General features: G+C 37.5%; 1 protein-coding gene across 2 annotated transcripts; it reads right to left on the bottom strand.

The window, feature by feature from the left end:
• Nucleotides 1-685: 685 nt before the first annotated feature.
• On the bottom strand, nucleotides 686-27,989 carry top2a (DNA topoisomerase II alpha). Of its 2 annotated transcripts, XM_067368867.1 has the most exons (36): nucleotides 27,768-27,989; nucleotides 27,093-27,171; nucleotides 26,032-26,178; nucleotides 24,950-25,040; nucleotides 22,106-22,169; nucleotides 21,882-22,027; nucleotides 21,702-21,799; nucleotides 19,518-19,730; nucleotides 19,240-19,413; nucleotides 18,194-18,295; nucleotides 17,976-18,113; nucleotides 16,548-16,686; nucleotides 16,311-16,468; nucleotides 15,226-15,351; nucleotides 15,034-15,144; nucleotides 14,840-14,945; nucleotides 12,820-12,929; nucleotides 12,596-12,688; nucleotides 12,380-12,494; nucleotides 10,873-10,994; nucleotides 10,360-10,508; nucleotides 9,885-10,116; nucleotides 9,628-9,762; nucleotides 8,312-8,512; nucleotides 8,022-8,217; nucleotides 7,421-7,512; nucleotides 7,186-7,329; nucleotides 7,010-7,093; nucleotides 6,617-6,805; nucleotides 3,919-4,045; nucleotides 3,286-3,429; nucleotides 2,888-3,053; nucleotides 2,725-2,792; nucleotides 2,496-2,612; nucleotides 2,120-2,364; nucleotides 686-1,131 (listed from the first exon to the last, which is right to left on the bottom strand). In XM_067368867.1, the coding sequence occupies exons 2-36, from the start codon at nucleotides 27,156-27,158 to the stop codon at nucleotides 994-996; spliced, it is 4,746 nt and encodes a 1,581-aa protein (XP_067224968.1). In that variant the 5' UTR covers nucleotides 27,159-27,171; nucleotides 27,768-27,989; the 3' UTR covers nucleotides 686-993. The 2 variants fall into 2 exon arrangements, with proteins under 2 accessions (XP_067224968.1, XP_067224969.1); XM_067368868.1 differs by lacking the exon at nucleotides 27,093-27,171.

The following is a 27,989-nucleotide window of genomic DNA, read 5'->3' as shown; positions in this document are numbered from 1 at the left end:
GTACACACACACACACACACACAATAATATACCTCAACAGCATGCAAGTTTCATGTCACACATTTTAAAGTCACCATGAAATCAAAAATTCTTGCATCTTCCATTTACTGCCAGTTCAGGAGTCAAATCCAACAATTTTAATAAATTCAGTTCAGTACATAAACTCACTGTTGTTTTTAATAACTTCAGATTAGAGTGGTGATCAGAATGAGAACATGTAGTTTGGTACTATGGATGTGCTATTAAAAAAAAAAATAATAAATAAATAAATAAATAAAAATGTGTATACCAGGGGTGCCCAATCATGTTCCTGGAGATCTACCTTCCTGCAAAGTTCAGCTCCAACCCTAATCAAACCCACCTGAACCCACCAACTAAGAACTTCAGTAACACCAAAGAATATAGGCTACACTAACAAGCAGCAACACTTAACAGAAAGTTCCACTGAAACAGGATTCTATGGTCCAGTTAGTATTTTTAGCCCATAATGGAAGCCGCGCTACTGGAGCGCCATCTAGTGGCTGTTACCCAAAAAGTATCAAAGTGTTACCTCTTGGGTTCTATACTCTTTGGTAACACTTGATAATTACAGGTCACACAGATTGCAGGAAACCAATAGTACTAATAGTAATAATGACTAACTGCAGAGTCAGTCTAAATAAATAGTCAAATCTCACTGGAAAAATTTATTACAAGCTTTGAAAAGACAAGAACATATAAAATATTTACAAGACAAGACAACATGTAAAAAAGCAACAATGAAGAAGGTGAGAAACTAAGAACACAGGTCAAATACACGTGGCTAGTTGGTCTGTCGGTCTCTTTAAAAAAAGAGCCAATATAAAATAGGCTTTCTGTATTAAAGTTAAAACTAACTTATTTTTAGGTTTATTTTCTTTTTAAAATTTTTTTTTTTTTTAACAAGAACAAAAAAAAAAAAAAAAAATCTAACCGCTTTTTGAATATAATGAATACAGGCTTATTTCAGAAGATTTAATAGTCATCAGACTCTGAATCAAGAGCATAGGTCACAGGTTTGGTGGTGCGTGCAGCGCGGCTCCTGGGAGCTGCAGATGTCACTATCTTCTCTTCTAGCTCGAAGCTATCGTCATCATCCCAGCTCTTTGCTTTCTGAAATGGGAAATGAAAATCATGATTAAACTCGCTAGCTTTCAAATAAATTCTTAACCACTAGAAAATACTTTGCAAATAAACTGTTAATAAAGTACAAATAAACACTGTTTTTGAATGCTACATGCAATAGTTTTAATTTGTCAAATTTAAAATCAGAATATTTGTTTTCACTGTGGTTAAGAATTATATATATAGCAGATATTAGCAGACTACATAAAATACATACTGATTTCAGCTGTCACTATAACACCATCTACACTGGATGCGACCATTGAAAATCCATTTATTCCTTGTGTCAGAAGTAACACGAGCACTTCGAGAACATCAGAAATGGAACTGGCCATCAGTAAACTGTCGTGGGATTTGTCGGGTCACGTTGCATCCAGTGTAGACAGCATCACTGATTTTAGTGGGTTCTATTTGCTTGTCACATCTGGTGTAGACACGGTTTAACAAACAATATGTCCGAGTAAGATAAGATATTTAAAATGTTTATTTTTATGATCAAAGCTCTGAAGTTTTTTTTTTTTCTTGTGGGGACAAAATGCAATTCAATACAAGGAGATTTTCAAATTAATACTCCTCAAAAGACTGATCCATCATATTTAACAAGATTTTTCTAAAAATTATATATTGATAATCAAGTTGCTTTTTGGTCAAGCAAGTTTTCATCTTGAAAATATTACCAACAAAACAAAGTTTACTCTTACATTGACTTTACAAAAATCAGTAAAACTTTCACAGCAAAAGAGATATGCGAGCCACAACCTGAAATGGGGATGTTTTTAGAATATTCAAGTGCCTTTTACTATTAAAAAAAAAATAAAAACCAACCAACACAGACGACAAAGCATGTAGTAAGTTTTGTACCACAGTTATTATATTTATCATTTAGAGGCCTTAGAAATTTGCTTATCAAATATAATACAGCTGGCTTTATCAAGTTAAAATGCAAATTTTGCTCAATAGTAAAGTGCTAAACTACCTTTCCAGCAGTGCTTTTGCCCTTAAGGCGAGCCATGAGATTGCCACCATCAGAATCCGAGCCGTCTGATTGGTCACTGCTCAGAGCGGTCTTCCTCTTCTTGGCTGGTTTCTTCTCAACTACAGCAGGGGCTGCGCTTTCCGAGTCGGTGGAAGATAGTTTGACAGCAGTAGGCTTCTTGGTGGCTTTGGGTTTTTTAGGACTTTTCTTGGAGAGCACATCAAGGATTGAGGGCTGTTTTGTGTCTACAATGATGAAGCCATTAATGTTAAAATTATCTATACTGATATTCAGTATTACAGTACATGCCATTTTATTACCGAGACCATGTATTTAACTTCTATCATTCTCCGAGAAGTTTACAGCATTCTAGTACCTGTTGCTTTTTTCTTCGAAGCAGCACTTGTCTTTTTTGCGGCAGGTTTCTTGGCGGCTCCTTCAGCTGATTTCTTCACAGGTTTAGGAGCTGGCTCTTGGCTGGTCTCAGAAAGAGCTAATTTAACAAGCACAGCAAACAAATCAGCTGCCAGGTGATGTTACAGATACAATAAATGACAAAGCTAAAGAAATGATCTGTGATGGGCAGAGAGTTGTGCATTACTTACAGCTGGATTTGCTGCTGGTTTCTGGTTTCTCCGCCTTCGGTTTGCTGGTTTTCGCTGGTGCTTTTTTCCTGGAAAAATAATGAGAGATTTAGAAGTAGTAATAGAAAACAGTCAAGATATTGTGAGACAAAAAAAAAAAAAAAGCAAGTCATGTCAGTCTTACACAACAGGTGCAGGAGGAGGAGAGTCCATGTCACTGTTAGGTGCACCACTGGGTTCAGGGTTGAAAGACTCATCGTCAACAACAGCACGCTTCTGTTTACTGCTCTTCGTCCAGTCATCAAACTCATCCTCACTGCTTGACAGACTGTACTTCTTTTCAGCTGCAGCTACAAGGACATGCAAGACTTATTAGCTTTGAGTTCTCAAACTCATTTTTAATATTTTCTGAATTACTTAATTTAATTTATTTTTAAATTTAGCTAACAGATATCCCACATCTTTTGACATTGACATTTCTATGATTTGCAAACTGGATGCTCTTCATTACTGGATAACTTCTATAACCTTATAGAAATTGCACCTTTTTCTTATATTTTGGTTAAACTTAAAGACCCTCACCCCTGCGTTCTCTCTTTTGCCTTGGAGCCACATCCTCAGGGATGAACTCCATTTCAGACTCTGATTCTTCCTCCTCAGAAGACCAGGGGTTCTTCTTCTGGACCGGTTTAAAGGCGAGGGTGGTCTGCTTGCCTGACTTGGAGTCTGACACAGAATCAAGATGAAACCTTAGGATCAGAATTTTATGGCACTAAACACATACACCTGGGTAAGTCCCTATGAATTTGTATGATCTGCTTACACTGCACTGAGGATTAGATTTAGGGGTGGACCTTTATGCTTCAAGTCTTCCTAATAAAGATACAGTTTAATTACCCAATTTGCACCCATATGCCATTATAGTGTCTGCTAAATAAACATAAAAGTCTGGGTTTCTGTTTGATGTTGCAGATGCTTACACTGTCTGTGCGGAGTTAAAAAAATAAATAAAATAAAAAATAAAAATGCAGAAAGTGGCAAAGACTGACATCCAATGTCGCTGCACACAAAGGTGAGTGGAAGCTCATGTGTTGCATACTGTTAGTTGAGCTAAACCAGTCTGTCACAGGACAGATCATAGCTCTAGGGGCCAGACAAGCAGGAGTCCACAGACAATTTCCTCCAGTTTCAAACAGTACATGTCTGTGTTCTTACTTTTTTCTTTGGCTGGCTCCTTCTTGATCTTCTTAGTGACTCTAGCAGTCAGTCCAGTCTCAGAGCCATCCGCTGCTGTGTCTGCCTCCTCATCAAACTCCATCTTCATCACCACACCAGCCTCTTTCTATAAAATGCACAGTATTCTGAGTATTCTCTCAGGATCAGCCAAACTTATAAAAGGTCTGGTTATGAAAAACCACTGACACTGTAAAACAATCCTAGACAAATGAGCATATTAGAATGATTTATGAAGGATCGTGTGACACTGAAGACCTGAATAATGGCTGCTGAATGGTAAAGGAGGAGGGGTGGGAATGCCTGTGTGACATCATTATGGTTGGAACTTGTAAGAGCACTTCTCACAGAATGCGCACACGTACACGTAGACCAGAGCGAGAGTGCATGAGCACACCCATCAACGCACATTCGGCTTTACTGAAGCCGTCGGCAGCGCTGCACAGGCCACAGGAATTCACAAAGTCACTAAAGAAATGTGTTTTTGGTTGTCAGGGCAAGACAACCCTGTTCAGCTTCCCAAAGAACCCAGCGTTAAGAGAACAGTGGATGGAGATTGTTTTTCCACAACGGAGTTGTGCAAGTGTCTTTGTTCCCTGCATTTCGGCAAGGTTTTGCAGATCGTCTAAAGCTGAAAGATGGAGCGGTCCCAGTGATAAAAGTTTGCGGTCATGAGTTGGAACAGCAGGCGGGGAGTAAAACTGCTTCAAATCAATGTCTGTGTGTTGTTGGCTATCGATGCGTAAGTGCACATGAAGTAAACAACATGAACGTATAGTTAATTTATCAAGTAATCATGTGATGTACGTGTTTAAACGCATTTGTTTAGCTGATCAATATAGGTGTCTGTTTATTGTAAACCACTCAAAACAATACACAGAGTGGGAAAATATGCTTAAATTAATGAATTATGTCAGTAAACCTAAGGGCTGTTCACACAGAACGCACTTCTACATTCCAAAGCGTTACTTTCCATTGCTTTTCTATGTAAACACACTAGTCTGACATGCAAAACCATCCCGCTTGCATCGTCTCGTGCATGACTGGCTTTCTAAAAACGCTTCACCCACATAACGGGCCTCCAGGCGCTCGGCTGTTTTCGGAAAGACTCTGTACAGTGCATGTATATTTTATAAATATGATAAAACTAAAGACTTTTCGGTGATATGAAAGATGCAATACTCTATAGCAGTGGTTCTCAAATTTTTTTCCCAGTGGTCCGCACAATGGTCCAAGTGCAGGTCTCACGGTCCGCATATAATTTGCATATGACGTCACCAATGCAAACCAATCAGATTTAATGTTATGGTATTAGCAGATAATACTATTATTATACTAAGATGTTGCACACAATAATTAACAAATAAAAACTAACTTACTGACATTAGCTTTACAATAATAATCAGTAATGCTCAATGAACACACAAACTGTATCACTTTAAGTTGCTATTTAATTCTGTATGACTTTATGACTCTTTTCAACAGCATCGTAATAGTCACCAAACAATCACATAAACGCCTTAAGCAAATGTTACTCAGCTCTTTTTACAAACAACATTGAGCGCACTGTAGGCTAATTACAATCTCTGACGATATCAAGCATTCTGTCATGTCGCAATCCCTCGCGCAGCATCGGATCCGCGAGCGCGCGCAGAGTTGGTCTCATCCAGCCGCGGGTGCGCTGATGCGGTTATTTTACTGATTTAAAATACATCAAACAAACACATCGAATTCACAGTTCAGTCTTCTGAAATTGTAGGTTTTGCTTGTCAAGTACTTTACTACAGAGCAAACAGGAAGGCTGCCCATCTCGCTCATTAGGCCTAACAGCAAACTGATTCTTCCATTCTTCTTACCTTTGCTGCTGATGCTGCGACTTCTTGTGTCGTGTCATTTTATCTTCCACATTTAGCTTTTCTCCTTTAATAACAAATTTGACCATTTTGAGGCTTAAATTTACAAAATTAGCCTAACTACTGTTTGAATTCTTCCAAAGCGCGCACTTGTGTTTGTTTCGTTAACTGAGTGATTGAGTCATTAGCTTACCTTGCCTGATGTCTGAAAATAATAAATGCTCACCAAAATTATTTTATATGACAAATAAAGCATTATAGTTCATTTATATTTATTTAATTCACTTTAATTTAAATTTTAAAACAAAAAAAAGCATACAATTTATTTTTGTTTATTATTATTATTGTGGTCGGCATATCACGGGCAGCATTATTTGTGACGGGCCGCAGGCTGAGAACCACTGCTCCACACCCATTCAAACACTTTAATTTCGGACCATCTCCAAAAAGACATAAAACACTAAACAAATGATTTTGACATGCGTTTTTCAAAGTAAGAAATCCAGATTTTTAATCCCTTACACACAGTTACTGCTGTTGAAATACGAAATTGAGGCGGGTCCGGATTGAATTCCCTCCGGGTCCGGATCCGGACCGGAGTCCGGACTTTGAGAAGTGCTGCTCTATAGGTACTCAAGATTAACATGAGACTGGCAGAAACTGTGTGACCCCCCCCCCTTAAGCCGAAGGAATACATTTTTTCCCTATTTTTATACATTTAAATAATTTAATTGTAATATTAGAATATTACTGGATTTGAGATACTATATTTGTGATAGTGACCGTTCAGATATGTATTCTAACAAAAGCCATTTTGTATGACATACCTTCGCAGTTTTGCCTCGCTCCTTCTTAACGGCCTGGACCTTCATAGTGCTGGTGATACGGGGGATGACACGGCGGCCCTGCGGGGTGGGCATTGTCTCGTTCTTTACCTTAACCACTTTTGATTTGCCCACTTTGCCTTTCACCTGAGGCATCACAGTCTGTGCCTCCTTCTCCTTCTGTTCTACACGCTATATACAAAAAAAAAAAACCAAAAAAAAAACCACACTGATGACTGCAGAAATAGGATAGGATACACATTGAAATACTCATTTTGAAAACATGAATGCCTGATTTTCATGAAAAGACAAATGTGTCTTTTCTACACACAAAGCAGAAGCATCAATTTAAATAAAAGATCCATCAAATGCAAAACAAATTGATATCTCATTTACCTCCAGCTCCTCAGTAAAAGCTGCCAAATCTTCTTTCCACAGATCAGAGGGTGCCTTCATCTTGAGTGTGTTCAACTCGGTCATCTGCAGAACAAAAGCGTGAAAACCTTTTTAAGCTCCACTGCTATACTAAGTCACTAAATCGCTCTGTTTCCATTCACCACAGACTCAGTCACCTTAGCATCTCTTTGTCTGCATAGCTCATCTTTCTTTTCTTTGGTCAGGAACCACATGGGCATGCTGAGAAGATAGTTATAATCAGGTCCAGACGTCTCCTCCTCTTTCTCCTCCTCATCCTCCCCAGCGTCTTCCTCAGCATCCTACCAAACACAATGAAAATGATACTGATGCAGGTAACCAAGGAAGAAAACAAAAGCATTTCACTTGATATGAGGCTGTTATTGGGTGTACCTTTTCCTGAGCCTGTTTCCATGCCTTAACAGGGTCGGAGTCATAGCCCATCTGCTGAAGCATGCGGATCAGCTCCTTCTTGGGTTTATTTTCTAAAAATAAGATGAGAAGCATTATATCAAAGACCTAAAGGCCAATTCTAAAAATAAAGACTTTAGTTTTTAATATGCTAGTTAAATGAGATCAAGTTACCTTGGAATCTCCATTTACTTCAATTACATCCAGTGATTCACAATTAGTATCAATTCTTATGTGATTTTGGACATTTAATTGGGCAAACTCATTTCCCCATTTTTACATTGATATCACAGTGAGTATCCATGTTCCCATGCACATTGCATTTAAAATCATTCAGCCTTACTTTTTTGTACTTTTGTTCTAAAAGGCTTTTATGTTGATGAATAGGTTTATATTGCACTTTCAATGTGTTTTCAGTTCAGTGTATAGAACGAAGCAAAAATGGGTTTAGCACCAAAACATTACTAATTGCTGCATCTATGATTCTGGTAACAGCACTGATCCGAGTATAGTGAGAATGCTCTAGCCTGTTAATATTTTATGCGAAAGCAATGAGAAAAAGCAAAAATGAAGCGCGTCTCACCAATGACCAGAGTGCCCTGGATCTTCTCCAGAATGAATCGAGCCTGGTTGGAGAGTCTGGCACTTTCAGCTCCCAGCATTCCTAGCAGCCAGTCTTTCCTGAGGACGTAATACTTCATTCTGAGCTCGAAGAAATCCTTCAAGATGTCCTGAACGGACTCATACTTCTTCAGACTGCCCACATGATCAAACAACACCTGCATGAGGATGAGATGGACAGATGATTATAGTAGGATTATGTGAAAAACAAATGCATATTGCGAGGTGTAAAATGTGGTGTGCGTTGTTCACCATGGAGTTACAGGTGAGCAGGTTCTGTAGCTTGAAGACTTTGTGTAGTCCAGCTGCCTCCGCCTCTCTCAAGCGCTCTTCTGTCATCTTAATGACAAAACGCACTGTGGTGTCCGTATGATACTCCTTATAGTCTGTGATCAGAGGAGGAACCTTCTCCGAGCCGTTCAGCATCACCTCCAACACATTTTCCTTGTAGGCCTGAGAGATGTTGTGTTATTAGTCATTTATTATAAAGAAAAAGTTGTCAATTTTAGTTGCTGAACTGACTGGCATCATTTTCTGTTCAATATTCTGTATCAGCCAGCTTTACGTCACATTTGAGAGGTTAAACGCAATGCTAATTTGTTTTATAAACTGAATGAAACATGAATTTGCAGTGGCTGACACTGCTTTGTCCCTTGTCATTTATGTTCCTCAGGTTGTTCCAAACCCATAAGACTCATTCATCTTCGAAACACAAATCAATATATTTTAATGAAACCTGGGAAATTAATGTCCCTCCACTGAAAGACCATTTGTGTTTTGAAGATGAATGAAATAGGGATTTTCAAATATTCGATTAGTATTTAAAATTTCGATTTAATTATAGAATATATTGAATAGGTTGTGCGATTATGGTCTTAAAAATATTCCCCATGTTTTCGGTGCTGATGCGGTGGTGACACGTTCATGTAACCAGAGGGTGGTGTGCGCTGCCAATAACGCACCTAAAAGCTGTCAATTAACTCCCAGACAACCTCACACGCACACCAGACTTGCGTGGCATACATCAGAGACATTAAAAGCGCTGTTATTAAGGCTATAAAAAAAAAAAAAAAAAAAAAAGAGATATAAATACTATTCGGTTTCTCACACAAACTGATCGTTTCGTGTCTTTGGATTTGTCGTCATTTTTTTTGTTTTTACTCTTATGGAGTTCCCATCAACATGCATTATTTGGCTGACAGACTGCAACAGTTGGAGCTAAAAATCATTTGTGTCACCTACATCTTGGATGCGCTGGGGGTAAGCTGATAAACATCAAATTCAAATTTTTGGGTGAACTGTCCCTTTAAAACATGAAAATTATACACCTTCATGACAACGCAACTCTGCACCATTATGTGAGTGTAACAGTGACACGATAACCCAAAGTTTATCAGTTGTCAAATTTTTACCAGTGTGTCAACCTGAATATTGCCCACCCCTACTTGTCACATAACAAACGAGGGTATACAACGTTTGAGTCCTGTGAGGAAGCATGTATAAGATCTGAAATAGCTTTAATGCATACAGCCAGTCCTAAAGCAAGTACAAGAACAGACTTCACATACCTGTGTCCAGGTTTTAATTGGCAGCTCAGTAATCTCAATGGTGGTGGAGTCAATGATGGCCACCTCTCCATTATTAACATACTGATTCTTCGCCAGTTCATCAATGGTGCCCTTGAACCCCTTATAGCTGGGCAGCTATACGTAATAGGAGTGGGCATAAGAGGAGTGTAATGTTAATCAATGCTGATTTGGAACACAATATGGATTATTAAAATCACTATATATTTATGGTAGTAAGACGTTAATTTTATTTTTACCATGGGAAGTGGCTCTTCTCCATTGAGCAGGCGGTGAATATTGTTGATGATCTCTCGCAGATCATAATTGGGGATGCGGCTGGCCCATCCTGTGCCAATGCCCTCACCTCCATTAGCCAGCACCAGAGGGATGATAGGAATGTACCACTCTGGCTCCACTCGCAAATTGTCATCGTAGTTATACTTCAACAGGTTATCATCCACAGCAGGGAACAGTAGACGAGCAAGCGGACTGAGAAAAGATATTTACTTTACTAGTAATGCAATTAATTTGTTAGCATTATTACCAATAAATCATATATTCAATGGCAATTATGTGACAAAATGTACAGATTAAATAGGAATGCTTAAAAAAAAAAAAAAAAAAAAGCCGCCATATTTTGCATAATTGTTTTAATGCAGCGTAACATAGCAGCTCCCCATGTAGTCAGCTGACAGCAAGTCAGCTCACTGGGTTCACAAGCTCTGTGTGTACCTTAGCATGGTAAAGATGTATCTGGGGCTGGCAGAGTCTTTGCCTCCATGCAGACGTGTGCCAAACTGACCCAGAGGCTGAAGCAGGTTCAAATTATTACTGCCCACAAAGTTCTGGGCAAGACCCACAATGGTCATCATCAGAGAGACCTGAGGAAGAGAAAAACATTTAAATAAGAGGGAGAGAAAAAAAAAAAAGTTAGCATGTCCTCAAGTTATTGGAGTATGGGCCTATTGGAGTATTGTGTACCGATATAAATTCTGTGGACCGTTGGATCATTTGAAAAAATACCATAACTGGCTTAACATCATGGCATCAGTTTGACAGAACATTTTGCATGTTTCAATAATCTAACATGATCATGCATTTTTTATTCTTAGCACAATTCTTCTGAATGTGTCATCAGATTTATTATGGTTGCAATGTCTTACACCAAACGCAACGCAAAAAGTCTTCATCTCCATATTCAGATTGCACAATGAATCAAGCGAGTGGAACAAAATAAGTCCTCACCTCTCCATGGTGGTATGCTGACATCTCAGCCACTGATCCAGCCAACTGGGCCACTTTCACCTCTCTCTTATCATTCCTCTTAAAACAGCAGAAAATCACTTTCCTCTGACCTGGTTTCAGCCCTGAAACACGCACACACAAATTACTTCTCTGCATGCCTGTTCAAAAGTTACTATATTCTCTCAAACCTATAGAAAAATAAATTCTTGTCCTGCATCTTAAAGGTTGGTCGCAACATCTACATGACATGCCTCACAAAGCAAAGTTAGTTTATCGAACAAGGAAAAAAAAAAAAAAAAAAAATGAAAAAGAACTTCACTGTGAGTGTATCGGGGCCTTTACAAGAATAAGTAGTCAGAAGGGAGTCATATCACAGGAAGATTAAGTTATAACATTGATTAAAATGGTCAAAAAAAAAAACAGACCAAACAATTCTTACAGCAAGACAAGTAACAGATTAAGAAAATAAACAGGTTAAATTTTGCTTTCATGTCGACTTTAAAAGAGTGAGATACCATTGACAAATCTATCTTATAAAGGCTGCATAACTGTGTTAGGGCTACGGTAGTATCGCAATACTAAATCTTTAAAATACTGGTGATGCCACTTTTTTTAAACTGTAGTATTGTCAATATGGTAGTACCTTAAGTTTTGTTGTAACTGCAGCAGTTACACTATTTAAAAAGTTAATTTGGACACTAATGGTTGCAAAAACATTTGCAAAAGTCTTTGAGTGCTGTTGCCTTGTGCCCATGTGTAGTAAATGCTGTGTAGAATTCATGGCTTAATTTGGACCATTTTGTAGATTTGAATTATGAATTAATACTGCACAGTATCACAATACTACTACGTATTAGGATTAGTTTTTGCTGCGCACAGAATTTGCTATACATGCTCATTTGTAGTTACTTTAAGGGATTTCTCTCATTTATTTATTTATTATGTCCAAAAAAAAAATGGTAACACTATTTTAGGGTCTTTTAACTAGTTGCTTATTAGCATGCATATTACTAGAATATTGGCTGTTTATTAGTAATTATTAAGCACATATCAATTATTCTTCGTGACCTTATTCTACATTCTTAATCCTACCCCATACCCAAGCTTAACTAACTAACTAACTAACTATTAATAAGCAGTAAATTAGGAGGTTTTTTAACTTAAGTCATAGTTAATAGTGAATACATGTTCCCTATTCTGAAGTGTTACCAAAAAATTAACATTGTTGCAACATTTTACCAAATCAACATTTGGTTAAAATCACATTATAAAAGACGAAGTGCTATGCAGGATATTTAAGACAATATTGGTTGATTAGACAGCAATACCGTTTGCCACATCTCAGACCTCAAATACATAATAAATTAATATAAAACACCTTCTCATTGGACCTATGCAAATCCCAGGTGACCAATTTTGATCTCAAAAAGGTGAGGAGTTTGCATCTATGTGAATATTGAAATGACTGTGATGCATATGTAATGTTGGAAAATGTACAGTTTCTCACCATCCACTAAGCAAGGAAGTGATCTCTCATTGTCAGAGTTGGAAAACTGCACAAGCTCTTTATTAATGAAGTCATGGTAGGTGAGGGACGTAGTTGCCTGTCCGTACAGATACTCCTGTGAAAAGCAGAAACAAGATGATGCTTCCTGGTGGAACACAAACGTTATCTCTATTTCTAAAAAGCAAATCTCTAGATTGATTTTCAGGGTTGTGGCACCTCAGGCAGGTTGTGTTCTCTGCGTTGACGTCTATTGATCATGAAGCTTGTCAGCCACTCCTTCCTCTCCTCTACCATTTTCTTACTAAAGGCCTGCAAACAATGCAACAAACATCTTCAGGAAGCTTAGTTTTGAAGCCCTTTTTATGAGGTCACTGTGACACTGCACTTTTTTGTAAATTCAGTCAAAAAATACAATGTACTACAATGGAAAAATAGTTTACCAGGGTGATAGCCTCATCATCGGCTGGCCCGGAGTACTTAAAGGGGATTCGATGTCTCGTCATATCCGAAAAATACTCTTTGGCCTCCTTAGATGTGCTGGTACCCAAACCTGGAGAGGCGCATATGGAAAACTACATGTGAGATATTTACAAACAACCACGTACACATGCACATTTCAGAACCACTTTAAGATGTTATTGTAAACACTAGGATTGGGAGATATGACCAAAATCTTATTTCACGATATGAGTAATTGTATATATAATAAGTTGTTTTACAATAACATTTTAAGATTTATATTAAGAATTCTTATTTTTAGTTATTAAAAATAAGAACAAAGCAAACTACAAAAAACAAAAAAACAAACAAAAAAAAAAACACGACAAATACAATAGAATAAAGAAATGAATTATTTTTCAGGTACAACAGATTTAACATGCAAGAAATACTACATAAATTGAATAATCAAATTTAAAACAAATACTGCAGTCTTTACTGTATAAGGTAAATAAGGTTGGGCATTGAGAACCAGTACCAAATTTCCAAGAACCAAGACATGCACTTCAATTCCACTTAACGATTCCTGTATTCGAATTTTAATGTGATTTTAAACCATTTAAGTGCAATACAACATGAGAGAACTCGTGCACTGTTTTGCGTGCTATGCAGTCGCGCACATCTGAAGTGTAGTCGACTTCTCTTGAGTTTCCCTGTGCTTGAAAGGAATAATATGCACAAAATTACATCAACAAATCCTCTTGAACACAGTCGGATTTGTCTTATGTGAACGTAAACAGATGTGAAAGAAAACAGTATTTAAGCTGTGTGTTCGATCTTAAAGTGACCACAGCATAATAAACATTTACTTTAACCATTTAATGTTTGAAATTTATATCAGTCTAGTTTTTGCTGTGATATTTTTTTTCATTTCCTCTTGTAGGCCTAAGCATTCTGTAGGCTGCTAATTTTTCTTCATGTTATTCAGCTGCAACAGATTTTTTCAAAAAGACAAAACATGTTTGATTTCTAAATGTTTGACTTCATTTTTTTTTTTTTACCTTAGAGTCAAAACTAGGAATCGACAAAATTTCAAACATCCAACCCTGGAAGTACATAAATTGATATTTTAAGTTATTCAGTGAAAGAATTATTTAAAATGAATGACAGATGGCAGCAGGTATAAGCTGCTGTCTCTTTAAAGTGCCCCTATTAGGCTTTTCATTACCTTTTATGCAAAGTGTAATATAGCACTTTGTGAATGTAAAAGGCCTGCAGTTTTAAAGATCAAAGTAATCATCTCCAAAAAGAATGAACCGATTCTGAACTGCAGAAACAAATCGCCAGTAATTCCAGTCATACTTCCGTAACAATCATACATATTAAACGTGAGGTTAGTCACAACATCTTGCTACTGGGGTAATGCTCTTTGACCATTCAAGTACAATAAACCGCGAAAGAGAACAGATTTTTCTGAGGCAGATTTCTGTGCATGCGCTTCAGGTGTGCAATAGTCAGTGTGAGCACTGCATTGATGGCTTATTTCAATTAACTCTTTATCATCATGCATGTTTCTTTATCACTAAAGCAGTGGTTCTCAACGAGGGGGCCGTGACCCACTAGGAAGCCCCAGCTGACTCCTATGAAGGTCTTAAGATAACTTCAAATATTTGAAAATAATCTTTTTTTTTTTTTTTTTTTTAGGTGAGGGGTGGCCTTCAAATATTTTTTCTTCAACCATGGGGGTCTTGGAGTGAAAAAGGTTAAGAACCACTGCTCCAAAGTGTCAATAACTTTAAGTAGTACTGTGCTACAGACATATTTGCGAACCGCAAATAAACTATATAGCAAAATCTCTATTGACAGGCACTTTATATTGCCGCCACAATATGTTATCATACCACCCAGGCCTAGTAAACAGTGTGCTGGTGACCCAGTCTGTGACCCCTTCACTTGTACAGAGACTGAGTAAAAACATTGCTTACGTTTGCCAGTGGACTACCACAGGTGTTTGAGACAAACCTTTGTAGTATTTGATCTTCCAGGATTTGATGTTACTTTGTTTCTCCTTCCACTCCGTGAACTCTGGAATACTGTAGAAAGAAAGCTCCTGCTTCTTATTGGATGCCTAAAAAAAACAACACCGATAGTCAACAAGATGTTTTCACAACAAACATTTTTAGGCACTATTGATGACAAGAGCAGGTGGCATCTACTTTGATGATAGGGGTGATGAACTCTTCAAGGAAGTTGTGGCGCAGCAGTGACGGCCAGTTATGATGGATGAAGTTGATGAGAAGACCTTTAATGTGAGATCCGTCTTGATCCTGCAGAAATCACACAACATTACACACAAAAACAACAACTGTCCCATATCCTGTAAAGGACACACTGTAGTTGAGTCTGACCTGATCTGTCATGATCATGAGCCTGCCGTAGCGCAGGCTTTTGAGTGATTCAGGGTCACTGTAGTTCTTCTTGTACTGCAGACCCAGGATTTTTATGATGTTGTTGATCTCAGCATTCTCCATGATCTACAAAAAAAGAAGTCTCAAATGATATAGAATGTAAAATTTCTGTTCCTACACTTTCTGAAAAATTTATTATTCTAAACCCATTTTTATTTCTTGTGTGAAGAACAGGAGAATGTCTTTTTGTTGTGGTCACCATTCACTTTCATTATATGGAAAAGAGAAACTCCAAATGGCAAATTGCACATTTCTCAATTAACATGCTATTTAATTAGCCATTAAGCTAACATACATTACAAGTACTCACATTTCAGACATTGCTCAGCAGGAAATGGTTCTAAGAACAACATAAACCTATGGTAGGGTTCTTTGTTGGTTATTAATATTTATGAGCTAACAATATTCTTGTATTTACCATACATAGAATTATCTAACATTTAACAAGAAACTAAATTGTGAAAATAAGCTGCTAAATATTTTAGCAGATATAGATATTCATACAAGTGAATAAATACTTTGCAGACGCAGTCAACTGGGTTGGGTGTTCACAGACCAGCTTTGACCATTTTAATATGGCAGATGGCTTATATATCAGCCCATAGGATATATAGGTAACACTTTACCTTACAGTGTCATTGTTACACGTTACATGCAATTACTTTAGTAATAACTATAAATGAATCATAATTGCATGCAATTAACCCTATGCCAAACACTCATCCTAACCCTAAAGCAAGTACATGTAGTTTATTACACAGTACTTAAATGTATAATTCCACTTTAACACGGACACCTTAAAATGAAGTGTAATAGTGGTATCTATGGTTATTTATCAATACTAATTCCCTTAGATTTACATGACAACTATGAATCTTCACATTAGCTTTGTAGCCAAGAAAAATCTAAAAAGGAAACACGACAAAGCTAACAGACATCTTTATAAAAATAAAAACTTTTCTTTTGTGGAGTCTGTAACTGAAATGACCCAAGTGGTAAATAAAAGCCTTAGGTTTTTTATTGACCTGTTTGTGTGACGCCTCTCGCACGTTGAGGATTTTACCACGCAGAGGAAAGACACCATAGCGATCACGTCCCACCACACCCAGACCCGACACAGCCAGAGTTTTGGCTGAGTCTCCTTCAGTCAGGATCAGAGTGCAGCTAGTGGAATTCTTCCCACCTGAAACAAACAAACCATCCTGAAAACATCCAGGCAGAACAATCCTTGGATTGTAAGTGCACAACAAACCACTTGTTACCTGCATCGTTGGCATCATCCAGCTTGGGTACTCCTTTAATCTTAGTGTGTTTAACAGCAGAGCATTTCTTATTGAGCTGAGCCTGGGCTTTAAACTTCACCCAGTTCATAATGCTCTCCACAATTCCACAGCCATTAGCCTACAGACAAGACACAGAGGACAATTCACTCAGGAGTTTCACAGCCAGGGTTAATAGACAACTTTTGCATTTTTTTTTTATACATTTACACATTTCCATGACTTGAGGCAAAATTCTCGACCTAATATTCCAATTAAAGTCTACAAATACACGTAAAAGAATAAATACCCATATAATTTATATATCCATATCTTAACTAAAATGAATGACTATTAATGCTTTTCATTTGCCAGTTATTTGGCTTGAGCCCCTGCCTCTATAATTGCTAATAGTAAAGTGCCCTTTCGGTCATATTGCAGTGCCTCATAGAATGCGATTTCAACCGAGGGTGCATTTCCCATACAAGGACGCATCTTGCTGCTTCACTACCATAGTACGATGCATCGCCAAAATCATTGTTTCCCGAAACCGTATCGTCGCAAACCTGTCGTTCAGCCATGTTTGTGAATGATGTCAAGCAGGTGGTGGAGTAATAACTTCTTTAAATGAATCATTTTGAGATCAACTTAATGCTTTATTAGTTTTATAATTTACGTACATGGCATCTGAGGACTAATTCTCAGTTATTTTGCTTTATTTCCAGATTCAATCATAGGCTTGTTCTTACTAGAGCACGCACTCTTCAAAAATTATGGTAAGGGGAGTTACATTTCAGACACAAGCTTGAGGTGTTTGGCCAATCACAACGCACTGTGTCAGCTGGCGAGTCAGAGTGCACTGAGCTTTTCGGAAGGAGGGGCTTTGTAGAAATCAGTGCGTTTCAGGAAAACTGGGACTAGAGAAGTTGCAATAATGTACAGTATGTGAAAAGTAATGTGTTTTTTGGAACATTAAAGCATGTTAGCCTATTCTATTACTCCCAATAAGCAAAATAAACTTAAAATAGCATCATGAGACCCATTTCAGGGAGCTCACACAAATAGGCATGGAAATGTTTAAAAGCTGCCACCTATTTGTGGGGACAGAATTGAGATGATAACTTGGTACTACAGAAAGGCTGGTATGGTTACATTTTTAAAACTTCAGAATGGACTTGGTATCAAAGTATCTGAACTTTTGACAACACTATTACCTGCAAACCAGTTTAACCTTTAACTGTATGTGCTGCTGGTATAGCAATATACAAACTAAAATTCAACTGTTGTTTCCTATTGATCATGGCAGCAATGATTGTCAAATGCTGGAGAGGAGCATTACATGAAGCACTATTACTACTATTATCCTATGATTTCATTCAGTATTGTTCAGGCTCGATTCGAAATGAATGATTAAGGGGTCACATTTCTTACCTGTTTAATGAACTTGTCACTTAGAGAGCAGGTGGAACCGAAACTCTTCTGCTGTAAGGTCATGTTCTCTTTGGTCTGAGAGTCAAAGCTGGGGTTCTCAATCAGACAGTTCACAAACAACCACATGTGATTCTTCACCTGCACACACAGTTTAACCAGGTCAACCAGAGAGCCATAATCTTTGAGTTTTATCAGGTTTGCTCATAATCTGGATGTACCTGGAAAGGTTTGACAGCCACTCCAGCCTTGTTCTTCTTTTTCACCACTTCAATCAATTTGGACACAATCTGGTCTGCAACATAGTCAGTGTGTCTGCCACCCTGAAACACAAAAACACTTTATTGAAAGGACCTCCCTCTGACAGATTAGGAAGGATGGGGGAAAAAAAGCATTGATCTCTTTCCTCTGTGCTGTTATGGTTGTATTTGTGCCGTGGACTCTGCTAGGGCTGCCTCCTAATAGTCGACGAGAAGGGGCTTAGTAGAGCAAATTTTAATTGGTCAGTAAAAAAAAAATATAAATAAATAAATAAACATTTTAATCTAAATGAATGGCTGTTAATGCATCCGTTCAGACAGACACAAACAGTCACATACCATCAACGTGATACACTTCTATTTTATTGCCATTGCAGCGCAAAGAACTAGCTTTTGGTAATGTGCACAGGGCCACTGCTTTTAAATAACTTTGTAGCACTCAAACAGACCATTTTGCTTGGTGGATATGGAACATTGAATGACAGTCTTTTTAGAGCTGCTTCACAGCTGAAATTGAATGATAATTTAATTTTTCAACATTAAAATAATGCTATTTTAGTGTTTATTACTCTGAAGCTGCTTTGAAACAATCTGTATTGTATAAAGCACTATATAAATGTGACTTGATTTCAATCTTGTCACATAGGCATATCAGATTCCGTAAGAGTTAAAACTGACAGGGTTTGTTCTTATGTCAAGCAAGTACAGTTGAGCATCCAATTACCATTTGTTGTGCATTATGTTCAAATGAGAATAAATCCCTCAATTAAATCTGTCAATCAATCATACCTCTTCAATAGGCTTGGATTAAACTGCTAGATTTTCATAGATTATTACTACTACTATTACTACATTTATGAATTTGAAGCATCTAAGCTTTGTGTAAACAAACTTAATGGAGGGACAAAAATGAGGTTTCATTGCAAATATTGTCAAAATCAAACAGTTTAGCAAAATCAAAATTTATGCCAACCACACAGCCATGTTGTAAACCTGAACACATTTACCTTAGTCGTGGCGATGCCGTTAACAAAGCTGACTTGCTGGAACCCTTTATCACTAAGGGTAAGACACACCTCCCAGCGTTCATTTACACTCTCATGGACTATTGTCAGGGGAGAACCAATCTCATCCACCTTATCCTTCAGATACAGGTCCACGTAACTACGGAAACCATTCACCTGAAAAATAAAGAAACTTAAAGTTGGATGGTGCATATACAGTGATATAAACAAACAACTGAAAAATTAATGGGGTCAAGAGCAAAACCCAATCATCTACTCACCGGTAGTTTCTTGCCGTTGAGAAAGACACGGACGCCCTTAGTGGATCCAGCGATGTCATATGCTCGTCGAGTTAGCAGTGCGACAGTGTCTTTATCTAAAGCCTGCATCTTAAACTTTGCCAGGTCCGGCTGGAATGTGATACAGGTGTAGTCATCACCATCGAAGGGTTTGATCTTAGACTCGCCTGCTCGGCCCATGTTATCAAACCATGTCTTTGGGGAAAAGATTAAAACTTTTACCACTTTTATTTCAAGATAAGGCACATCACATTTTGATCAATGGTTGACACTATTAAGTCACATTTGGCTGTATTATAGCTGAAGTATGACAATCACTGATCTCCAAATAACACTTGACTGCCAGCAGGAAGTGAAGCCATTTAAGTGTTCGAGCTGCCATATTGATATCCCCATAACCAGAGGGTGTCAACTGCTAAATGCAGATACCTTGACCTGAAATAACCTGGTTAGAAAAGTTTGAGATTAGTTTTAAGGATATAGGTATAGAAAATGTTACTGTGAACATCTAATGTTTATGGTTATTTTATGCAGGACATAAAATATAGAAACAGTTTTTCCTGGGTCAAAAATGGTCTTCAGTGGTGGTGGACAAACACTGTCATCCACACACCCAGTACAAAATATCCTTCCCATGTGAACATGGGAGCCAAGTACTGACAATAAATCCAAAATACATGCAAAGAAATAGAGCTTAGATCGGGCCCAACAAATCAAGCCCGAACCTACCCGAGCCCGTTGTGTCCGAGCCCGGCCCGGCCCGACACGTTCACCGTAATTATGAGCCCGAGCCCAATTTAAACCCAACCATTTTTAATATGTGGGCTGTGCGTTGTTTGTTTATTCAGAAGCCCCCCATTTTTTTGTTGTCATAGGCGAGCAGCCTGCTGCATTTAAAGCAGGAGACAAAGCCAACACATATGTTGTCACTCCCCATGACTAGTTTAAAATGTTTCCATACCTCTGATTTTCCTCCAAACTTAATCAAAGTTAATTCTCCTGTTTTAATTTTTTTTCTTTGCTTCTTCAAGCTCCATGTTGCACTTAAGCTACTGAATAGTATAGCATGCACAGCAGGTGTGATGCGTCACGCGTGCGAGACTGCGAGTGCAAGTGGACGAGAAGCTACGCATGACACTTGACGTACTTTATCAAGGGCCCGATCCGACCCGAGGATGGTGGCGGGAAATATCGGCCCGACCCGGCCCGACAAAAGGCTGCGAATGTACACGCAACCCAGACAGCAACATAGTTTGGCCCAGATCCGGCCCACATCTGGTACATGTGGATTACATGCAGACCTGATGTGGGCCGGATCTGGGCCGACACTATGTTGCTGTCAGGGAAAATTATAGTCACAAAGGTGTAACTCGAGCTTTAAACGTACTAAACATAACTCCAGTGCGCTCGCTTAATTTTTTACTCATGTCTGCTTTACATGTTTCACGGTTGAGCAGCATGCTCCTGCATGAACCTGCTTAAGTGACGGTCAATACGTTTTATCAATTAAATATATAACCGACAATTAATCTATCGTCAATTAACGTCCCTAGTTCACCCGTTTAACAGATATGTCTGTGAATGGCTACAAAGCTCAAAATTCTGCAAAAACACGCAAATAGAAACCTTTCATGCTCTTCACTGAGCACTTTCAAACACTCACAGGGGCATTTTAAAGCAGCCAGCTATCAGCGGATACCGGTATTGCAGAACGTTAGGTATAGTTATATTAGATGATCAAATAAATCTTTGGCAGCACAAAGATTCAATTTGGCAGCTGCCAAAATATTTTCAATGCAGGAAAAGCCCTGTTCAGATATAAAATCCTGACTCGTTAGGAAATGTTCACTATTGCAATCAGATGATTTCCTATTTGTTCAATAGGATGTGTGGGAATCCCAATATGGCAGCATGGGGGTGTCATGTTATAAGCAAATCAGTTGTTTGTTATAGATCAATGATCATAATACAAATAAGCATACCATACCTCGTATTGTTTTGGATTAATAATTCAAATATTCAAAACAATAGTGTATACTTGTATTATTAATAAATAGATATAATATTCAATCATCAAAAAAATGATCTATATATAAATAAAACATAGGTTATAAAAAACATTTGTGAGAATTCAACATGCTTTGAGTAGTCAGGTATCAGGCTTACCTGTTTGAAACAATGTTTAGACTCTCGGCAGGCGGTCTCTACAGTAAACTTAATGCTGAAGATATTACATAGCTTCGCACCATATCCATTACGGCCACCTGATGACAATACAAATGATTACACATCTCCATTAAGTCTAGAGCTTTGAAATTAATCCAATCACTTCCAGTGTAACCTCACCTGTGACCTTCTTCTCGTCATCATCATAGTTACTGGAGGTCAAGAGCTGGCCGAAGATCAGGGCAGGAACATACACCTTTTCCACTTTGTGCTCGACCACAGGAATACCCTTCCCGTTGTTCCACACACTGATGGAGTTATTCTCTCTGCACACACAGACACAAATCACTTAGCCATCCTCTCGATCTACACCACTGAACAACCAGAGTATGAGCAGTACTCACGGGTCAATGTTGACCTTGATGCAGTTCATAGCCTTGTCCCTCTGTTTGTTATCAGCAGCATTCACTATGAAACAAAGAATATTACACTCAAGAAGTAGTCATCGGAGCATTTCTTCTTTATAAGGCTAAAACTGAGTCAACGTTCAAACGTGCTCGCTTTTACAATATTTGATTTGCTTGAATAAAAACCTCAATTAAATCTGTTTATTACATAAAGTGAGTGTCTCTTCAGAAGACTTGAAGTGCTTGATTCATATGGATTAATGTTAGCATGTTTTTATGATTGTTAAAGTTTTGTTTGCATTGACTTTCAACGGAGAGACAGATATCAGTCAGGTTCCAATAAAAACGTTTGTGTGACAAAAGTCTTACAAGTTTGAAATGACATGAGGGCAAGAAAATGACAATTCTCATTTTTGGATGAACTATCCCTTTAACAAAATTTAAAACTCAAATTTCTTAAACTTAATTCAAAAAGGGAAGCCTATGTACTACAAGAAAAAAAAAGAAAAAAAAAGTATACTAAAAATGCTGTCAGAGTCTTGCATGTAATTTGTGTTTTGTGTATTTTGTTCCTATATAATATATAAAAAGAAAATATGTACTCGAGTAGGGCTTGGCATCGTTTGAATTTTAGAGATTACGATTCTGCTCATCGATTCCTAGTTTTGATGCCAATATAGGCTAGATAGATATCGACAAGAGGAAATTTTAATTTTATAACAAGTATCTGATTCTTGACCTTAAGTATCCGATTCCAGAATTGGAATAGATTTTCAATTCCCAGCCCTATACTTGAGAGCATACCTAATTTAACATTTAATAAAATGGCTGATTTTTCTTCTCTTTAAAGGGAAACTAATGCTATTTCATGCATTCTGACTTATTTACAGTGTTAAAGAGTTGGATTCTCATGCTAAACATGGCCAAAGTAAAAAAAGAAAAAGAAAGTTGGATGTATAACAGTATTTCTGTGCCAAAAATACTCTTCAGATTCAGACTTTTTTTTTTCTGAGTATGGTTAGTATTACATAATAAAGTGCGGAATTCCTTGTACGGGCACTTCTCCCGGAAGAGCGCACACACACATCGACCAGAGCGAGAGAGCAAGAACATGCCCATCAACGCGTTTTGTTCGGCTTTATGGAAGTCGTCCGCAGCGCTGCACTGGACAGATGTGTCACTTTGTTTTTAGACCACGAAATCAACAATGTCACCAAAGAAGTGTGTTTTTGGTTATGAGGGAAAGTTAAAGGGATAGTTCACCCAAAAATGAAAATTTGATGTTTATCTGCTTACCCCCAGGGCATCCAAGATGTAGATTACTTTTTCTTCAGTCGAACGCAAATTATGATTTTTAACTGCAACAGCTGCCGTCTGTCAGTCAAATAATAGCAGTGATTGGGAACTTGAACAATAAGAGTTGAAAAAACTTCCATAGACAAATCCAAATTAAACCCTGCGGCTCGTGACGGCACATTGATGTCCTAAGACACGAAACGATCGGTTTGTGCGAGAAACCGAACAGTATTTATATAATTTTTTTTACCTCTAATACACCACTATGTCCAACTTCGTTCAGCTTCCGGCTAGTGAGGTCTGATCGCGCTTTGACAACGGAAGTGATGTCTCGCGCTCATTGAAGTATATGAAGTATATTTATACTGTTTTTATTTCTACGATCAGTTTGTGGAAAGGAGTTCGGTTAGGAGGTCAAAAGATGTAGAAGCTCAATCACATGAGAAGTCAGTCAGTTGAAAAAAAAAAAAAATTAATAAAAGCTGAAATATTATATTAGAAGTTGTACTTTTTTTTTTTGTAAAGTTATCCAAAGGATTCATTAGCTAATCAAAAAAGAACACTAAATTAATAATAAAAAAAATGTATAAAAATAATAGTTAGATTAGTCGACTAATCGGAAAAAATAATCGTTAGTTGCAGCTCTAATGTAAACAGGAACGTAGTGAATTCATAAATTCATTATTCATCATTCACTATATGCTATATTCATTACAGTGATTCAAAAGTTAACCATGGATAATGCGATGGTGTATTGCGTGCATTTAAATACATTTGTTTAGCTGACCATTGCGATCGCTATGCAAAAGCTGTACGTGCTTGTCACTCTTTAGCTCTGCTCACACAGCATGCCTCCAGGCGCTCGGCTGTTTTCGGAAAGACTCGGTACAGCGCATTTATCTTTTATAAATATAATAAAACTAAAGACTTTTTGGAGATATGAAGGATTCACTACTACTTTATTAGGTACTAGGGCTGGATGATTATGGCCTAAAATCAAAACCTTAATTAATTGAACATGTTACCTCGATTATGATTAATGAACGATTATTTTGTTTCTGTTGATATAATACACATCCGATCGTCTAATCGCTTGAATGTCCAAACTGTAAAACACATACAACTGACACAACTGCATCGTTTCTGTGTGTTGACTCTGCATTCACCTCCGTGTTGCTTCCATGGCATTGACTGGATGGGGCAGAGTCACGTGGCTACACACGCAGTAGTATGTTTTTAAGGGGTAAGTATTAACCGGATTAAAAAAACAAAACAGACATGGGAAAATTACATCGGTTAGTGGTTCTGAATTTCGGTTTCGATTATTTTTTAAGCAAAGGTCATTATGTTCAAAGATAGTTCCATCTTGTCTTTAATCTTAGCACATAGCTAATACAATAAAAACTCAATTGTATAATAAAAGCTATTAATCATAACAATGACCTCTAGAATACTCGATTAATCGTTCTAGTAAGACTAGTACATTAGTAAAAACGGCTAGCTGCAGACTACTTGACATTCACTATACCAAAAGACAAAACTCACCCAGAATCTCATCAAAGATCTTGTAGAGTCCTGGAACATATGTGATGTCTCTGCAGTTCATCCCCGCATCCTCATCAAACACCCACATTTGCTAAACAAAAAAGAGAAAGTGAAGAAATGTTGGGTCAATGACATTTCCATCTATAAACTTTTTATAAAAATAAATAAATAAATAAATAAAAAAAAAACACCTTAGCATCATCACAGGATAACATTTTAAGGATAACTCTTTATAAAGAGTAGATGAATGGTCAAAGATAAAAAAACAAAACAAAAAAAAAAAACCTTAAAATAAAAATGAATGAAATGTGTTGAAAGTCTGATTTAGGAAATATGAGCTGGTCTTCACAGATTAAGCAGATTCAGTGTTTTAATTTGATTAATATACACATGACTTTTACAGTACCGCTTAGCAAGACTTCTTGCTTAAGTAAAGTAAGAGACCACAAGAGTAGAACAATTTTTTTTTTTTTTTTTTATATTAATGAAACATCATGGGGCAGTATGTGCTATCAAAGTCCCTTTAAGACAAGTCATTTCACTCGGCGGCCATCTTTGAAATGCCTCTCAGGCATCCTGGGCATCCATGCAGCTCCCATCTCTTTGAATGGGGAAACATCAAATTCTCCAAAGCTAAGTTTGCCAAGCTTTTGATTAAATTTCATATTTGAAAATCACCAATAAATTCTGACAACAACTGTCTCAAATTTTTTTCAAAACGCTCGAATCATGACAAAAAACAAAACTGTATTTTTAGGCTGGATCAAGCTAATGCGCATGCGCAGACCTAAATGCGTGTCTCTTGTGCCTCATTTCGGAGGCGCGTGTCTGACTGTTTCTATAGAAACCATTGCTTCCAACGCCCGCTGCAGTGACGCCATGACTTTACCAGTCGGCGATTGGCTCTTATTTTGAAGGCGGGACTTATTCCGCCATATTGCGCATTACACTTTCTCCCATTCAAAACAATACGAGTGACACGTCTTATGTTATTCTATAGTCTTTGGCGCCATTCATAAACAATAGGTGCAGGTGGCCCAGATAAACATTATGACCTCTCAGCACAAATGGATGGTCCCTACCTGAGTGACAGGCTCCACAGAGCCAATGTAGGTGTCAGGCCGGAGCAGGATATGCTCCAGCTGGGTCTTCTTCTGATAGATCCGCTCCACAGACAGCCGCTTCTCATCTTTCTTGGGCTTACTGAGTGCCTTATTCTCAAACAAACTCTAAAAGACACACACAAAAAGTTACAGCAACTATGATGCATGGTAAGATTGACAGAAGAAAGTTGTATTAGAATATATGTATGAGATATACAGGATGTGGGGCAAAAGACAATAGGTTACATCACAGCAAACGGTCCAGTAATTTTTTGCTTTACATTATGTTGCAGGTTCATCTGACCCATTTTGATTTTTGAATTGACGGAAATACTTGAGTGGATGGTATTCTTGAAATTTTGTGACCTTCTCATTTACGGTCATGAAAACGCCTGCAAAGTGTTGAAACTGTGGAACGTGCATACAAAATTTCTATTACGATTATGAGCATAATACATTTCATTGTTAAAGGCAGTTGCACAGAGTTGAAATAAAACATTTTTGATGTATTTTTATGTTTCTCAACTACCCTGACTGGGTATTTACATGTATGCATTTGGCAGATGCTCTTCTTGGAAGAAATTTACATTGCAGGTGTAAATTATCATCAGTTCATTCAAGTTCAGTAATGAGAATCGAACCCATGATCTTCAGGAAGGCACACAGAAGAAATGTTTTCCACACTTTTTTAAGTTCAAAAAGGGGTATAATATTATTTATAAAATTCAACTTATGAACCCAGTTAAGTACAATACTATAAAAAAATGAGCGGTTTAGATGTTAAAAGACATTACCTTTTTTTCTTCTTTTTTTAAATAGTGTGATTTTTGGTGAATTGCATTTAATGTCAATTTAGTGTCAATACTACATAAAAATCATACCAAAATACCAAATTCTGAACATAATACAAAGGTTAAGGAATGAGGGACTTATTCCAGAAAGTAATTTGAACAAAAAATTGGGTAGAGTACAAACAGTGTTATTAATTTTGTGGACCATTTACTAGTCAAAGGAGAATGGCTGTAAAGTTTAAGATGCACCTCAAACATCTTCAGAAAGTTTCTGGCCAGCATTAAGGAGTAATTAGCCTCAAAGCTAACAGGCATGGGAGACCACCAGCTAGAGAAAAAAGGGGGGAGGGTAGTGAAGGGATATTTTAGTTTCTTTTTTTTACCTTTTGGGTGACTAGGATAGCCAGCACCAGGTTAACAGTTTACTGTAACAACAGTACGTTAACTTAATGTAACGTTAGCGGAAACTGTAATTACTATGGTAACGTTCTTGTAAGGGTCTAAAGTTACTCGTCAGGCATCCGTTTTAATGAATTCGACTCATCTAACGAGTCAATATAAAACACAATGCAGAAATTTATCCTAAAATACAGAACAAGTAATGTGCAACCCAAGGAAAAACAAAACGCTCGCTAATGTAGTGAAAAAAAAAACATAACAGCTAAACTCTAGCAAAGCACGACCCATATGATGACAGTCGTGTAACGTTATAACTTTACTGGAGTAAAAAAAAAAAGTTTGATGAGTAACGTTAACGTAACGGTACTTGAACAAAAAGACCATATGAAACTGTATCGTGCAGATTTACAGGCCGCTCATCGATAATTTCAAGTAACTTATTCTTTTTATCTTTTTTTTTTTTTTTTAATAACGTTACATATGAATACGTCATAGACATCATAGCATAAGGATAAATTAATTTACCTTCAGGGGTCCTTCTGTTCCTGCCATTTTCACTGTTTACCTCTAGAACGAAACGGTACGAATTTAACTGCAATCTAAACAGATTTGTCTTCTACTGCTGTCAAATCACTAGCCCTACTCAATTACTGATGATTCCTCAAAGTATCTAGATTAAAGTTGTGACTGGGCGCCTGAACTAACCCACTACCAACACGCGCGACTATAACAACGAACCTCACTAAC

The sequence above is a fragment of the Chanodichthys erythropterus genome, chromosome 19, assembly GCF_024489055.1.
Source record: "Chanodichthys erythropterus isolate Z2021 chromosome 19, ASM2448905v1, whole genome shotgun sequence".
NCBI lineage: Eukaryota > Metazoa > Chordata > Actinopteri > Cypriniformes > Xenocyprididae > Chanodichthys > Chanodichthys erythropterus.
Note: the sequence above shows the minus strand (reverse complement) of the source record. Positions and strands in the feature narration are given on the sequence as shown.